The 14,868-nt window shown below is 41.5% G+C and overlaps 1 protein-coding gene across 1 annotated transcript; it reads right to left on the reverse strand.

The window, feature by feature from the left end:
- Nucleotides 1-2,097: 2,097 nt before the first annotated feature.
- On the reverse strand, nucleotides 2,098-14,833 carry LOC133631492 (oxygen-regulated protein 1). The gene is made up of 4 exons (XM_062023744.1): nucleotides 14,447-14,833; nucleotides 11,012-11,662; nucleotides 10,764-10,923; nucleotides 2,098-7,383 (listed from the first exon to the last, which is right to left on the reverse strand). Exons 2-4 carry the CDS (start codon nucleotides 11,651-11,653, stop codon nucleotides 2,630-2,632), a joined length of 5,556 nt encoding a protein of 1,851 aa, XP_061879728.1. The 5' UTR covers nucleotides 11,654-11,662; nucleotides 14,447-14,833; the 3' UTR covers nucleotides 2,098-2,629.
- Nucleotides 14,834-14,868: the final 35 nt, after the last annotated feature.

Below are 14,868 nucleotides of genomic sequence, written 5' to 3' on the forward strand. Positions count from 1 at the left end.
CTCCGTCAGTGTGCAGCAGGACAAATGCAAAAGTCATAAGTTCTGTGCGTTATTACTTGAAAAACCGCCTCCATCGAGTCCAGCAAAAAGCCCCCTTTGTTTTTATCTCCCATGATGTCTAATCAGCCCGACCTCTACACCCCCCTACCCCCCCAGCCCCCAGCCCTAAGCACCCGGTTGTCATAGCAATCATTGCCAACTGTATTCAACAGAGCTCAGAAAGAGGGGCTGCCCTGCTCAGCACAGCCAAATTAGGCAAATCCAAAAGTGAGGATATACAAATCCACACCATGGGGGTGTCTATCGGTAATGTGGCATGTAGTTTAAATGAACTAGCTTATTGCTGCTCTATCTGTAATGTTTTCAGTGCAGGTTTCTTGGAAAAGTGTGCAAATTATAAAAAAGAGCACATTCATTATGAGGAATGGCCTTTTTGACTGTTAAAGCAATCGAGGAAGGAGGCTTTTCTCTAAATCACCATAGTGACAGACCAAAGCCTTGGATGGAATCCAAAATGGTCACTTTATAACGACTGCGCTCTTGTTCTCTCAATGAATGTGTGTGTGGTGGGGCCTGGGGGTTTAGTGGTTGAAGGAGCCACAGCCTGACTACACCACACTTTTCCCCCTGGAGGAATAAGTTCCCGGTAGTAGCATTAGCAATAAGTAGGGATGATGTTCGAAACCGGTTCTCCCGGTTGTTCGATAAGAAAAGAACCGATTCCATGGACTCGAATCGAGGCCACTATAGTAAAGAAAAAGAGTTGGTTCTTTATTCGAATCCCTGGGAACGAATCCCTTTTTTTTTTTACTAGGAAATGCCCTGTGGCACGTCCCAGGAAATGACGTAGCTCAGTCATTAGGCAGCAGATACAGAAAGCAGCAACAACAATGGACCGGTAAAAACGCCTCATTTTACAAAAAAATACGACGAGGAAACGGCTATCTGCAATTATTGCCAGGCTTCGCTCTCATGTAAGGGGGGAAGTAAAACAAGCATGTTGAAACATGTTCAGGCTGCACATAACCTGAACGTTAGAGAAAGGTGTCGTGGAGAAGCAGCGACAAAGCACGCTCCTCTTCAACCTGCAGCGCCAATTCCAGTGATAGTGCTGGTGAGTAACTAACGTTAAGTGTTGCCGGTTAATTTCCATATCTGCTCACTCGTCGCCTTTAGGCAAAAATAACATTACCTCGTATGTCAATCCAGGATTGCAGTAACGTTAGCTGGACTAACGTTACTTAAGCATAGTCAGTGGCTAACAGTAACGTTAACGTTAGCCTTTTTGTATGTGTCTGATAACGTTAACGTTATCTTGTAGCCTACACCAGTGGTCCCCAACCACCGGTCCGTGGATCGATTGGTACCGGGTCGCACAAGAAATAAAAAAATATAAATATATTTTTATTTTTTTTATTTCTATTTTTAAATTAAATCAACATAAAAAACACAAGATACACTTACAATTAGTGCACCAATCCAAAAACCTCCCTCCCCCATTTACACTCATTCACACAAAAGGTTTGTTTCTTTCTGTTATTAATATTTCTGGTTCCTACATTATATATCAATATAAATCAATACAGTTTGCAAGGGATACAGTCCGTAAGCACACATGATTGTATTTTTTTATGACAAAAAACAAACAAAACCATACCTTGGGTAACAACAGTCAATATTTATTTATTTTATTTTATTTTTTTAGGGGGGTAACAACAGTCAATATTTATTTAATTTTTATTTTTTTACGTATAAAATAAAAGTGAGCTTTTGTTAAACCAAATATTGTGTTTTTTTCCCATAAACAACCTATCTGGATTCGATAAGAGAATCGATAAGGAATCGGTTCAATAAGAGGATTCGATAATGGGCTCGAACTCGATAATTTCTTATCAAACATCATCCCTAGCAATAAGTCAGTAAAAAAAAACAGGTTCATTTCGCGATTTAGTAAAAAAGCCAGCTTGTCACTTTGCATCACATCGAGTGTCAATTGCATATGGCTGGTAACTTCCGGGAGCATCACCCTAACTCAATGACAGCTGCAGCTGACGCCCTCCTCAATGTACCCTCTCCGCTACAGAAACCATCAAGTAGGAAGACAGTAAATAACATTTACATAATTGACTTTACTTCTCCATAACGCATTGACAATAAAGTCCATTTACCGATAGCCTACGGGAATCAAGACCATGTTGTCTTCATGTTTAGAAGTCACATGCTCTGCTGTTGCCAACCTTATGAAAGTCCTCAAAGCTGCTGAAGGCATGAGCAGTACTTGGTCTAAACACTAATAATGTTATCACATTTGTTATCCATGCATGATAAGGGTAAATAGAAATGGCACTTGTATGAATAGAGCAATATTTTATTGACTCATTTACATATTTATACAATATAACATCACATTTTGTCACTTATCAGTCCTTAGCTATAAACCTTCATTATTAGTTGATATTTTATACTGTATAGTATCAAAGAAACATAAAAAAAACAAGGCGGTGTAATGGAATAAACATGACCATAAAGCTTGGTTAATATTTTGGCAGAATTGTGTATTATAAGGAAATGTATCACAAACATTTCTCCAAAAATGTTGTTAAATAATCAAGGGTAAGACTAGTTCTAGTCATAGAATGAGGCAGTACTGCCCACATCTCACATGCGATGATGCATCTAAAGAGTCTTGTGACTGCAGTACTGCCCTTGTACCACCAGATGTTCCTCTTGCTACTTCCCCAGTTAAGGAGGACTCCCCTACCTCAGGGTGCACTTTTCTGTCTGGCACTCTAAACTCCACTGACACAAATGAAGAAAGGCTTCCGTTCTTATTTGCCCAAGTTTTGGAGGTGTCGATAGTTGGCGACACCCTGAAGCCTTGCTCTTCCAAGCTGCTCGTATCGTTGCTCCTGCTTGTGTCACTGGCATCCTCTGGGAAAGGGTCTGAATCACTTCCATGGGGCATGGTGAAGTAGCAGCACCTTGGAGGTTGAGGCTTGGCCATCTCTTCCAGCTCTGATGAGGATATAACTGTGAGAGGGGTGTGCTGACTAGCAAGGTGAGTCGAAGAGTCCTCACTTGAGTTCTCTTGAGTTGAGCTGCTGTCCAAATCCTGATACATGCCTTGAGAAACTGGAGGCGAATTCCTTATGAGGTGATTTTCCTTGAGCAGCCATCTACCTTCGTCAATCAAGACGCCGTCATTGAGGTCTTGGGGCTGTTCTGACTCAGTCACTGGGTCGCTATCCAATTTTGATGTGTTTACTTTGCTACAATAAGACAGAACCTCTCTGGAGGCTTTAGTGAAGGAGTCACAAGAAGATATACTTCCTCCGCTTTGTACACCGTTTGAATTATTTGCCATGGACACTTTGGAGTTTTTCCCCAGATTCGCTCCCTCAGAAGCTTCTTCACTACTCTCCGAAACTATGTCTACAGAGTCCTGACTTTGATATCCACCACTGTCCAAACTTTCTGGTCTGTAGTCGGACAAATCAGAGGTTATTGGGCTCGGAAGGCATGTTGAACCATACAAACAATCCCTTTGGTTCTCAGGAATAAGAGTTTGCTTTGTTTCAGCGATTTGAGCACGATCCGGCTCTATCCTAATGTTGCCACGATCGTCATAGGTAAATATGAGCGAGGAAGACTGCAACGCAGAGTTGACAAAGTCCAGGAGTTCTTGTGATATTTCGACTGGGTGGCTTAGGCTGTTGCTTCTACCTTGATGATGCAGCTGTGCGTGGTTAAAAGAATCATTTGCATTAGCTGCATCCTCCTCACAGTGCTCATCAGACAAATACTTCAGATATGATTCCTTGCTATTTTCAACTTCCACGTTTGCCTCCATGCTTCCATTCTCGTCTATCTCACTGGATTGTGGACTTTTTCTAAAGGTTTCATCAGAGACACTTCCTGTGTTGTCCAACTCTTCATTTGGTTCTTTGCCAAATCCCTCATTTAAATATTCAACATTATCTTCACCATCTGTCCTCTCCACTTGAGTTTGCGTCTGATTAGACATTTCCACTTCCTCGACAGCTATGATCCCTTCTGCAGATTCGTCCTCTGCCTCTTTATCTTCAACTTGCTTTTCTATCTGTTCTGATACAACAGGATTAATTTCTTCTTCATCTGGTAAAGGTTCAGGGGTGTGACTATTATCATGGCAGTCCTCCCTAATGAGTTCAGTTTCTACCTCCTCTGTGTTTTCTTTTTGCACTTTTTCGTTGTCCACTTTTTCAATCATCTCGACAAGATCTCCCACACGTTCTGCCTTGATGTCTTCAACCTGCTTTTCTACTTCGTATACCTCATATGTGTCTTCTCTCCATTCCTCGTTACTCCCCTCATCATCCTGTGCCACCACATCGTTCCCCTTGTCTTCTTTTTCAGCTTTACACTCATCCGTCTCAACACCACCCTCTCCTGCTTCCTGATGTTCCTTATCTGTTGTTCCATCCTCTGAATCAGCTACATCTGCTTTTTGCTCCTCTTCTTCCTCATCTGATTGTTCTTCTTGTCCTGTGTTTGCTTCACTTTCTTTACTTACTGCTTCCTCTTCTGTGTCCCCTTCACTTTGTTTTAATTTAGTCTCCCTTCCATCATGATCTTTCTCTCCTTGAACCACTGCCTTCTCATTCTCCATCATGTGGTCTTCTTCTCCCTTTACCAGTGCCACATTTTTCTCGTCTACTGAGGATTCATCTGTCTCTATTTGCAATACTTCGGATTCTTCTGCATTTTGGCCTCCTTTCTTAACTCGTTCTTCTTCAGACTGAACCATCATCCCCCCAGTGTTATCTTTACCAGTTGGGTTTTCATTGTAGCAAGCATTATCAAAACATTGTTTTGATTCAGTGTCACAGTCTAGCACAACCGACTCCATACCTGGGTGGTTTGTTTGATTACATTGTTGTTTCAAAGGTAAAATTGTTCCTTGGCGAATTGCTGAAGAAATCTCTGCTCTGAGTTCATACGGCATACTCAGCTCCTTCATTAGCTCATCAAGACCCAAACCCCAGACTTCAAATGCATCCCTCTCACAAACTGCATTTTTGGCTTCTAGAACTTTGGCAAGAGATTCGGTCTCCATATTTTCAGTTAAAGTCTGGAAATCTGTCCAGCACTTAATTAGCTCCGAAGACGCTCCACTGTGCAAATCAGTCAGTCTTGCAAGTTGCTCATTCCGGTCCTCGATGGCAGAGATGTCTTGCAGGGATTTCACAATAAACAAGGCCTCAGGGACGACATTGTCCGCTAAAATGTCTCTCACAGCACTCACTAACAAGAATGACAAGAAGGCATTGAATGAAGAGCCAAACAATGAAGCCACATTTGATGAGAAATCAAGTGGACTGACCAATTTGTGGGTGGACTGAATTGACAAACAAAGTTGCTGCAGGACAGTTGTTATATCTTTATTTGGCCATTTGGGTGACTCATTGTCCGTTGAATGGGTTGATTTAAAACATTGATTTGACCCTATGCAATTTGTTTGGTGGACGGATTCGAATGTGTCACTTAGTACCGAATCACCTCTCAGCTTCTGTTCATTTGGCCCCCGTGTAATTGTTTGCCCTCTAAGCGAAACCGATAGACAAGGAGACAACTTTGTCAAATCATTACAATGTGACTTATAGTAGTCTTGCGGGTCGTTCTGGGTTTGGTTGTTTTCCTCCATTTCTGAATCACAACCTATCTGAAATAATACCTTTGTTTGTGAGTCCGTCTCAACTGTGGTTGCCTTCTCAATGTACGCCACTGGGTCTGGAGTAACCTCCTCTAACCAGTTCTCAACATATTGGTGTATTTCGGAGGGGGTTGGATTAAAAGAAGCCTTTGAAACATTCTGGCTCAACTCTAAGGATGATATCCTTTTGCCCTTCGTGGATTTGGTCTTTTTTCTTGAACCAAATGACTTTTGGAGCTTTAAAAGATCTGAAACGTTCTTTTTCATCACAGGCCTTACCGACGGGGTATTGACATTGTGACCGTTATCCTTAGCAGCTTTATTGTTGTTGTGTTCCTCGGTTGAAGCTCTAAATGATGATTCTGATTCCTTTTCATGTCTATTTGTCCGGTCTACTTTACGGTTTAGACCACTTTTAGCACTTTCTGATGAACTGTTTTTCGCTCCACCAACATGGCTACCGATCTTGTCAGTTGATAGATTTGTGCCTTGCTTTGTCAGTCTGCCAGAGCTGTCATACTTTTTACCAGCTAAACCTGACTGTGAGGCCTTTTTGGTATCTGTATTTTTCTGGAGCTTATGTGGTGGGACATTTTCAGTTTTGTTTTCATTCTTAGACGTAGAAGAAATACTGTTTGCCAGTGGCTCTGACGACAATGATAGCATCTCCTCTTTCTGTCTTTGGAGTGAGTCAGCAGTCTGTTGCTGCCTGCTAAAGTCAATTTCATTGCTGGAAGTTGGCCCTGAGGCAGTGGACGGATTGCTTTGTGGTCCTTCTGATGAACAATGCCAAGGTTCATCTTCTTCACCAGACCCCTCCTTTACAAGGTAATTATTGTAGCAGCCTTGACTCTCATAAATATGCATCACAGTCTCTCTAACATCCAAGCCAGTATTTTCTATCTTAAGAACCTCTGCAACTCCTGTGGACTTGTGGAAAGAGGTGTTGTTGAATGAATGTTTTAGAACAGACTTCCGGTGCTTTGGAACAGGTTGGGTGTTGCTGCCCTGTCTTACTATGCAGTATCCCTCAGCTGTGTGTCCTTCAGCAGTCCTCTTTGTACAGGAATAATGGCCAAATGTGCTCTCTTGCACCCCAGTGTCAGTCAGCATCTTCACACTCTCAACAGACGGCTGCTTCTGCACACGACAAGGACCTGGAGTAGGAGTTCGTCTATAACATTTTCTTGCAACTTTTGATTCCTCGCTGTCATTAAAACTAACATCTTCATTTGTGGAAGGCTGATTTTCCTTTTTCTCCCCATCTTTACATATATTTGAGGGTTCGTTGGCAACATAGATGTTTGAGTCAGGTGAAATGTTGCCTGACTCTGTTACTAAGGTACGAACTGTCCTCCTGGGGCGGCTGACCGTGGTGGTCCAGTGGAGCACTTCCTCCTCCTTGATGGTCAGGCGCACTTTCATCTCCACTGTCATGCTGCCGTCTTGATTCACTCGGAAAGATTTCTCGATGTCGTCGTCCAGAGGTAAAATGCAGGCGTGGTGCTCGTTGTCCGCCCTTGTGGTCCCGCACGCCTCCAGGCACGTACTTCTAAATCTAGATCCAGAGCAAAGATTCCGACTGTCCGTACTTCCGTTTCGAGATTTGTTTATCTGGTTGATGATATATTGCTCAGATGATAAGGAAAAGTTTCTGGAGCGTCTTCCACCGGAAAGTAATTTGTTGTTGTCTTTATTGGGCAATTGGGTAGTGAAAGATGGGAAAGAAGAAAGGATAGATGGTTATCACTCTGCTGATAATATCATTATTATCAGCTGTTTGACCATTTCAGCTGCAATTAGTCAACATTAGCATAAAGCTGTTAAAGGGGAACTGCACTTTTTTTCAAAATTTTGCCTATCCTTCACAATCATTATGAGAGACAAAACGACTGATGTATTTTTTTTAATGCATTCTAACTTGTAAACAAATGTAAATAAAAGTCCGCCTGCAATGGAGCCGATAGGATGTTCTCTATTCAGACCCCCAAAATTGCTCTTAAAACCATCCAAAAAATGCCGACAATACTCCATTTACATTTCGTGATTTGAATGTTAACCAAGTATTAGTGATATCGTTTTTATAAGCGCTAACACTGACAGACTATTTTTAGCGGCGACGTGGTCAGAGGGAGCTAACCGCTTGTGCTGCTATGTTGACATCATCGGCTGGTGAGCTGCTTTCTCGCCTCGCAGCTGGTGAAAGTTTATTTTAGATCATAAATAACGCCACTCACCCGGATAGTAGAAGGATGACGGCAAAATCTGCCGAGTTGGTCAACTTTGGCATCTAATTTAGACCCAGGAATGGCGAGAAAGACACAAAAAGACGCTCAGTTCCACCCCCCTTTTTTCATCACGATGATTATGAGTCCTTCTTCATCTAAAAACCTACTCAGTGGCCTAGTGGTTAGAGTGTCCGCCCTGAGATTGGTAGGTTGTGAGTTCAAATCCCGGCCGGGTCATACCAAAGACTATAAAAATGGGACCCATTACCTCCCTGCTTGGCACTCAGCATCAAGGGTTGGAATTGGGGGTTAAATCACTAAAAAATTATTCCCGGGCGCGGCTACGCTGCTGCCCACTGCTCCCCTCACCTCCCAGGGGGTGATCAAGGGGATGAGTCAAATGCAGAGGACAAATGTCACCACACCTAGTGTGTGTGTGACTATCATTGGTACTTTAACTTTAACTTTAACTTTAAATGGGAAGTTTATTCTAGATCATAAATCATGCATCTCACCTGGACAGAACACGTCTGAGTAGGTATTCCGACAAAAAAATCTAAATGGGAATACATGTATATTAGCAGTCGGCATCCTAATGACAGCACACTTTGTACAGTAAGTGACGTTTTATTACGTTTGTTGGCTCCCATAAAGTCTGCAGTGAATAGTATTGATTGATTGATTGAAACTTTTATTAGTAGATTGCACAGTGAAGTACATATTCCGTACAATTGACCACTAAATGGTAACACCCCAATAAGTTTTTCAACTTGTTTAAGTCGGGGTCCACTTAAATTGATTCATGATACAGATATATACTATCATCATAATACAGTCATAACACAAGATAATCATCAGAGTATATACATTGAATTATTTACATTATTTACAATTCGGGGTGTGGGGTATGGAGGAGGGGGGGGTAGGTTTGGTTGGTATCAACACTTCAGTCATCAACAATTGCATCATCAGAGAAATGGACATTGGAACAGTGTAGGACTGACTTGGTAGGATATGTACAGCAAGTAGTGGACATAGAGAGAGAGATCAGAAAGTATAAGAAAAAGTGTCTACATTTCATTATTTACAATCCGAAGAGGTATGATGTGGAAGGGAGGGTGTTAGTTTAAGGTTGAAGTTGCCTGGAGGTGTTGTTTTAGTGCGGTTTTGAAGGAGGATAGAGATGCCCTTTCTTAGTAATCATTGATGTTGTTGAAAACCGAACGCCGTGATGGATTTTTGAAATGAATGCGCCGCTAAATGCTTAAAATTATCAAAATACGTAAATATTACATGTTATTATGAATTGTGCCTGTGACTACATTAAATATGAATGAATGAATGAATGATCTTTATTGTCATTGTGCATGTACAGGTACAGGTCCAACGAAATGTAGGTTGCTTCCCTAAGGTGCTTTGCATTTTAAAAAAAAAGAAAAAACCACACAATATACAAAAACAACACAATATACACAATATGCAATATGGCCTAGGACCACTCTAAGAGGCAATGTAAAAAAAACGAGACAGTAAAAAGTATAAAGTGACTAGTGAACTGACTAGAGAGGAGTAATGCTGGTTCCCAGTGTGCTGAGGGGGTGGGAGTCAGCATTTCCTACCTCCTATGCTGTGCAGGCATTTTGTTTTGGATTAATATGTAAATAAATATGATAAATATTGTCCAGTTGGCATGTAATCGCTGATTGCACAGTCCCGGATCGTGATTGACCGGTGGCTTCCTCATGTTGCACGTGAGGGAGTTTTTATTTTATTTTTAATTTGTTTTATTTTTACATTCCAGCTGCGTTTAGTGCAGTTATGGCCCGGGGGTAGAAACTGTTCTTAAATATATACTGATAGTGTGTATATAAAACTTTGATAGAGGTTTTTGGATGTTTATTAGAGCGTTTTCAATCAATCAATCAATGTTTGCTTATATGGCCCTAAATCACGAGTGTCTCAAAGGGCTGCACAAGCCACAACGACATCCTCAGCTCAGAATAGTTTTATAGGCAGAATAGAGCGACTCCGTTGGGCTCCATTGTAAGCGAACTTTTGATCGCATTTATTTACTAGTTAGAATGCATTAAAAAAAAGAAAAACATTTGTTTTACATAAGGACTGTGAATGATAGGGAACATTCCAAAAAAAAGAATGGTGGCAATGTCTCCAAAAATAAACTGTCATGGTCTTTTCGAACAGTATTCTTGTTCTCGGACTTTTGATTTTTTTTTTTGTAACTACACTACCGTTCAAAAGTTTGGGGTCACCCAAACAATTTTGTGTTTGAGCCTTCATTTCTAAGAACAAGAATAGACTGTCGAGTTTCAGATGAAAGTTCTCTTTTTCTGGCCATTTTGAGCGTTGAATTGAGCCCACAAATGTGATGCTCCAGAAAGTCAATCTGCTCAAAGGAAGGTCAGTTTTGTAGCTTCTGTAACGAGCTCAACTGTTTTCAGATGTGTGAACATGATTGCACAAGGGTTTTCTAATCATCAATTAGCCTTCTGAGCCAATGAGCAAACACATTGTACCATTAGAACACTGGAGTGATAGTTGCTGGAAATGGGCCTCTATACACCTATGTAGATATTGCACCAAAAAGCAGACATTTGCAGCTAGAATAGTCATTTACCACATTAGCAATGTATAGAGTGTATTTCTTTCAAGTTAAGACTAGTTTAAAGTTATCTTCATTGAAAAGTACAGTGCTTTTCCTTCAAAAATAAGGACATTTCAATGTGACCCCAAACTTTTGAACGGTAGTGTATAATATTTACATCATCGAAACATAATAATGTTGGATATGTTTACGACCCACATGACTGTGACTTGATACTTACGAGCTTGAGGCTGTTGCGTAGATGCTTGCACTGCTTCCATAAACATCGCCTGGACCGTCTGGCTTGTCCCATGAAAGCTGTGATTGCCTATCATGAATGGCTCATTGCCTGCTGCCACAATGAATCCAGAGCACAAGATCAGGGCTGCCAGACCGCCAATCTGGAAGAAAAAAAAGTCAAAATACCTCCTGGGAGTCATCACTGAAGGTTACCTGAGAAATGAAGTGAAATGTCATGAAGATACGCACTCTTCTACCGTCAACAGAGTAGAGTTTCAGCACCGGAAACTGCAAAATCTGGGAGAGGTAGTCCAGCAGAGCGTCAAAGGTCGGCGCCGTGCGTTTCTGCAGCACAATCGTGCGTCTAAGTGTAGGATCCTTGTTCCTGATGACCACCAGCCTCTTTGGAGTTCTCACGGCCACACGTCGTGCCACTTTTGCCGGCCTGTTGCCAGTTCCGTCCCCCTGGCGCCTCCACCGCCCCGCAATGAAGGCTCTCGGGGTGTTCCAGGGTACCTGCCGTCGGCTCACCTCCTCCAGGTTAAGAGGCTTGACCCGCCTCTGGTCGGAACAAAGATAGCAGCCCCCGTCCTGTAAATCATCCAATCCCTTTACAAAGTGTGTCCCTCGAGGAGTGGTGATGGTCCGCACCCCAAAGGGCAGAGGCACTTTTTTGGATAGGGTGTCAAGGAGGGCGTCGAATGTCTTGAAGGTGCGGCCATTTATAACCATGCGGTGCCCGCTGAATTTATGATCGCCGCTTTTGTAAAAGCATAGCCGCTTAGGGACTGAGGGGTCCGACGTGGGCTGTACTGATCGGGAGGGTAATGTGTGCCCGCTGGCCGAGGAAACCCTCTGCAGGGACTTGTCCTGTGTGGGCGTGTTGTTCATGTTGAGTGACTGTGGAGACGACACACAACATTTTTGACATGAATATTGCACTCAGAAATATTGTGTTCAATACTGTCAACATTAGGGACGCCTGCACAATCTAATACAAGAGCTGGATGGTCAGCGCCTGAGCGCTGCGGCCGACCATCATGACCTCGCACTCCCTTCCCTCTGTTGCTAGATATCTGGAGATGTACGTTATAATATGTATATGTGCTTTGCTATGGAGGTTTTTTCCCACTCCCTTAGGACCCCAGTCTAGATTGTATTTTTTTACTCATCCTCCCCGAGCGTTTTACCTTTTTCCCATCTTTTACGGGGCCCCTTGTGGCGACCCATCAGCGTTCCTGTTCTGTAACCCTGTACACTGTTTGTTTGTCTAATCTTGAACAGGTTTGTACTGAAAACAAAGTTCTGTTGTACTTGTGCAATGACAACAAAGACCTATCTATCTATCTATCTATCTATCTATCTATCTATCTATCTATCTATCTATCTATCTATCTATCTATCTATCTATCTATCTATCTATCTATCTATCTATCTATCTATCTATCTATCTATCTATCTATCTATCTATCTATCTATCTATCTATCTATCTATCTATCTATCTATCTATCTATCTATCTATCTATCTATCTATCTATCTATCTATCTATCTATCTATCTATCCATCTATCTAATATCGATGTAATCATAGTAGTATCGACTAGATACGCTCCTGTACTTGGTATCATTACAGTGGATGTCAGGTGTAGATCCACCAATGGCATTTGTTTACATTGTGACGCCGGTGAGCTGCGGTGTGTAGTGAAGCATGTTTAGCTATTCCTCGTCCTGCTGTGATAATGTTACTTGTAAGAAACTTACTTTATTTGTCGCCATGGAGGCGAGGATTAGCCGCTAGCTAGCTAGCCATGTCTTACGGCACCTCTTCCTGAGGGTGTTTCAGTGTTATAGTTTCACCTTTATCATTAGTTTTTAAGCCAAAGTGCGTCCATTCTCCCTTTTCTGTCTACACACTGTGTTTGCTTGTAAGTACTCTGTGTGTGTGTGCGCTGTCGAACATGCTTGTCTGCTCGTAAAACCAACAATGACACGACGTGACGACGGCAGGGGGGTGGGGAACCGGTGCTTTTTAGATGCGGTATAGTACCGAATATGATTCATTAGTATCGCGGTACTATACCGTACAACCCTAAAAACAATAGAACCGCAAATCTTTTTTATTGCAACCAAGTCTGGCTATTCAGTCTAGTATAAGCAACACAATATATAAGATGAAACATAATTTAACATTGTTTGGATTTGGAAGTCAACCAATTATTTATATGTTTAACTTTGTAGATTCCACTTACCGTATTTTCCGGACTATAAGTGGCAGTTTTTTTCATAGTTTGGCCGGGGGTGCGACTTATACTCAGGAGCGACTTATGTGTGAAATGATGAACACATTAGCGTAAAATATCCAATAATATTATTGATGTCATTCACGTAAGAGACTAGGCGTATAAGATTTCATGGGATTTAGCGATTAGGAGTGACAGATTGTTTGGTAAACGTATAGCATGTTCTATATGTTATAGTTATTTGAATGACTCTTACCATAATATGTTACGTTAACATAGCAGTTGGTTATTTATGCCTCATATAACGTACACTTATTCAGCCTGTTGTTCACTATTCTTTAGACATTTTAAATTGCCTTTCAAATGTCTATTCTTGCTGTTGGCTTTTATCAAATACATTTCCCCAAAAATGCGACTTATACTCCAGTGCGACTTATATATGTTTTTTTCCTTCTTTATTATGCATTTTCGGCCGGTGCGACTTATACTCCGGAGCGACATATACGCCGAAAAAATACGGTATTTGCGTTCTTTACAAACACTGTGGTTAAAGACAGCAATCATGTTATATAAACAAATCAGTGGAATAGTTTTCACTATGGCGCTTCTATTCAACCACAAGTAGAATACAAACATTTCAAAATAAGCTCTAATTCAGTGGTTCTTAACCCGGGTTCGATGGAACCCTAGGGGTTCGGTGAGTTGGCCTCAGGTGATCGGTGGAGGTCAAAATACACCCGACTCATTGTGTAGATAAAATCTTCTCTCTATCGGCGTATTACGGATACGACAACAGCAGAAGTCAGACTGATTTGCAGGTGTGTAATTTGTTGTGAGTTTATGCACTGTGTTGGTTTTGTTGTTTGAAAAAGGTGATGTTCATGCACGCTTCATTTTGTGCACCAGTAATATAACATGGTAACACTTTAGTATGGGGAACATATTCACCATTAATTAGTTGCTTATTAACATGCAAATTAGTAACATATTGGCTCTTAACTAGTCATTATTAAGTACTTATTAATGCCTTATTCGGCATGGCCTTATTATAACCCTAACCCTCTAACCCTGACCCTAACCCTAACCAAATAACTCTAAATGAAGTCTTTGTTACTTAGAATATGTTCCCCATACTAAAGTGTTACCAAAAACATACAACTTTGTCTTGAATTTGAAAAAAAAACAACATTGTATTTTTCACTAAAGAAGGGTTCGGTGAACGCGCATATGAAACTGGTGGGGTTCGGTACCTCCAACAAGGTTAAGAACCACTGCTCTAATTGATAAAATATCTAGACAAAATGGTGATTGCCTTCCTTGCCTAGAGCAAAACATAAAGCCTCAATATCAACTGGTACAAAGCAAGACATAACCATCGCAATTGAAGCAACTGAATCGACTGAATAGGGAATTAGCAAACATACATTCTACATCTCATCTTACCTTATTTCTCACATTGCAGCGGATTCAGAGAAAGCACCAAGGTAGTATCCGTCAACGTCCAAGCTACGGTCAAAGCCTCTCAGCCGTGTCCCAGAGCTATTTTAGGCCATGTAGCACGGTGGCCAATTTGCTTAATCTTTGTCCGGCATTCCAAAGTAAGGCCAGCATTAAAAAAAACAGCCAAAACATCAACACACTGTATGTGCTGTTTCAGAAATAGATTTGCGTGGAAGAACGGGATTATAACTCTGGTAGACATCACTAACTCATTAGCCACCCGGTTTCCATTTAAAAGAAAAAGCGGAGCTCACTTTTAGGCTTAGAAAGTGGTGCGATGAGGATGGAAGTTAATGGTATCCTCAGTTCAAACGATATCAGGAAGGCATCCTCTCTCCTGCACAGTTGACTTGAACTGCTAGCAT

This window comes from Entelurus aequoreus, linkage group LG16 (genome assembly GCF_033978785.1).
Source record: "Entelurus aequoreus isolate RoL-2023_Sb linkage group LG16, RoL_Eaeq_v1.1, whole genome shotgun sequence".
In the NCBI taxonomy this organism is placed as follows: domain Eukaryota; kingdom Metazoa; phylum Chordata; class Actinopteri; order Syngnathiformes; family Syngnathidae; genus Entelurus; species Entelurus aequoreus.

Coding starts and splice junctions, on each gene's coding strand:
- LOC133631492 (XM_062023744.1), bottom strand. CDS start 11,653: ATGAACAACACGCCCACACAGGACAAGTCCCTGCAGAGGGTTTCCTCG. Junction 10,924..11,011: donor ACTCTGTTGACGGTAGAAGA/GTGCGTATCTTC, acceptor TTTTTCTTCCAG/ATTGGCGGTCTGGCAGCCCT. Junction 7,384..10,763: donor TACGCAACAGCCTCAAGCTC/GTAAGTATCAAG, acceptor TGCCCAATAAAG/ACAACAACAAATTACTTTCC.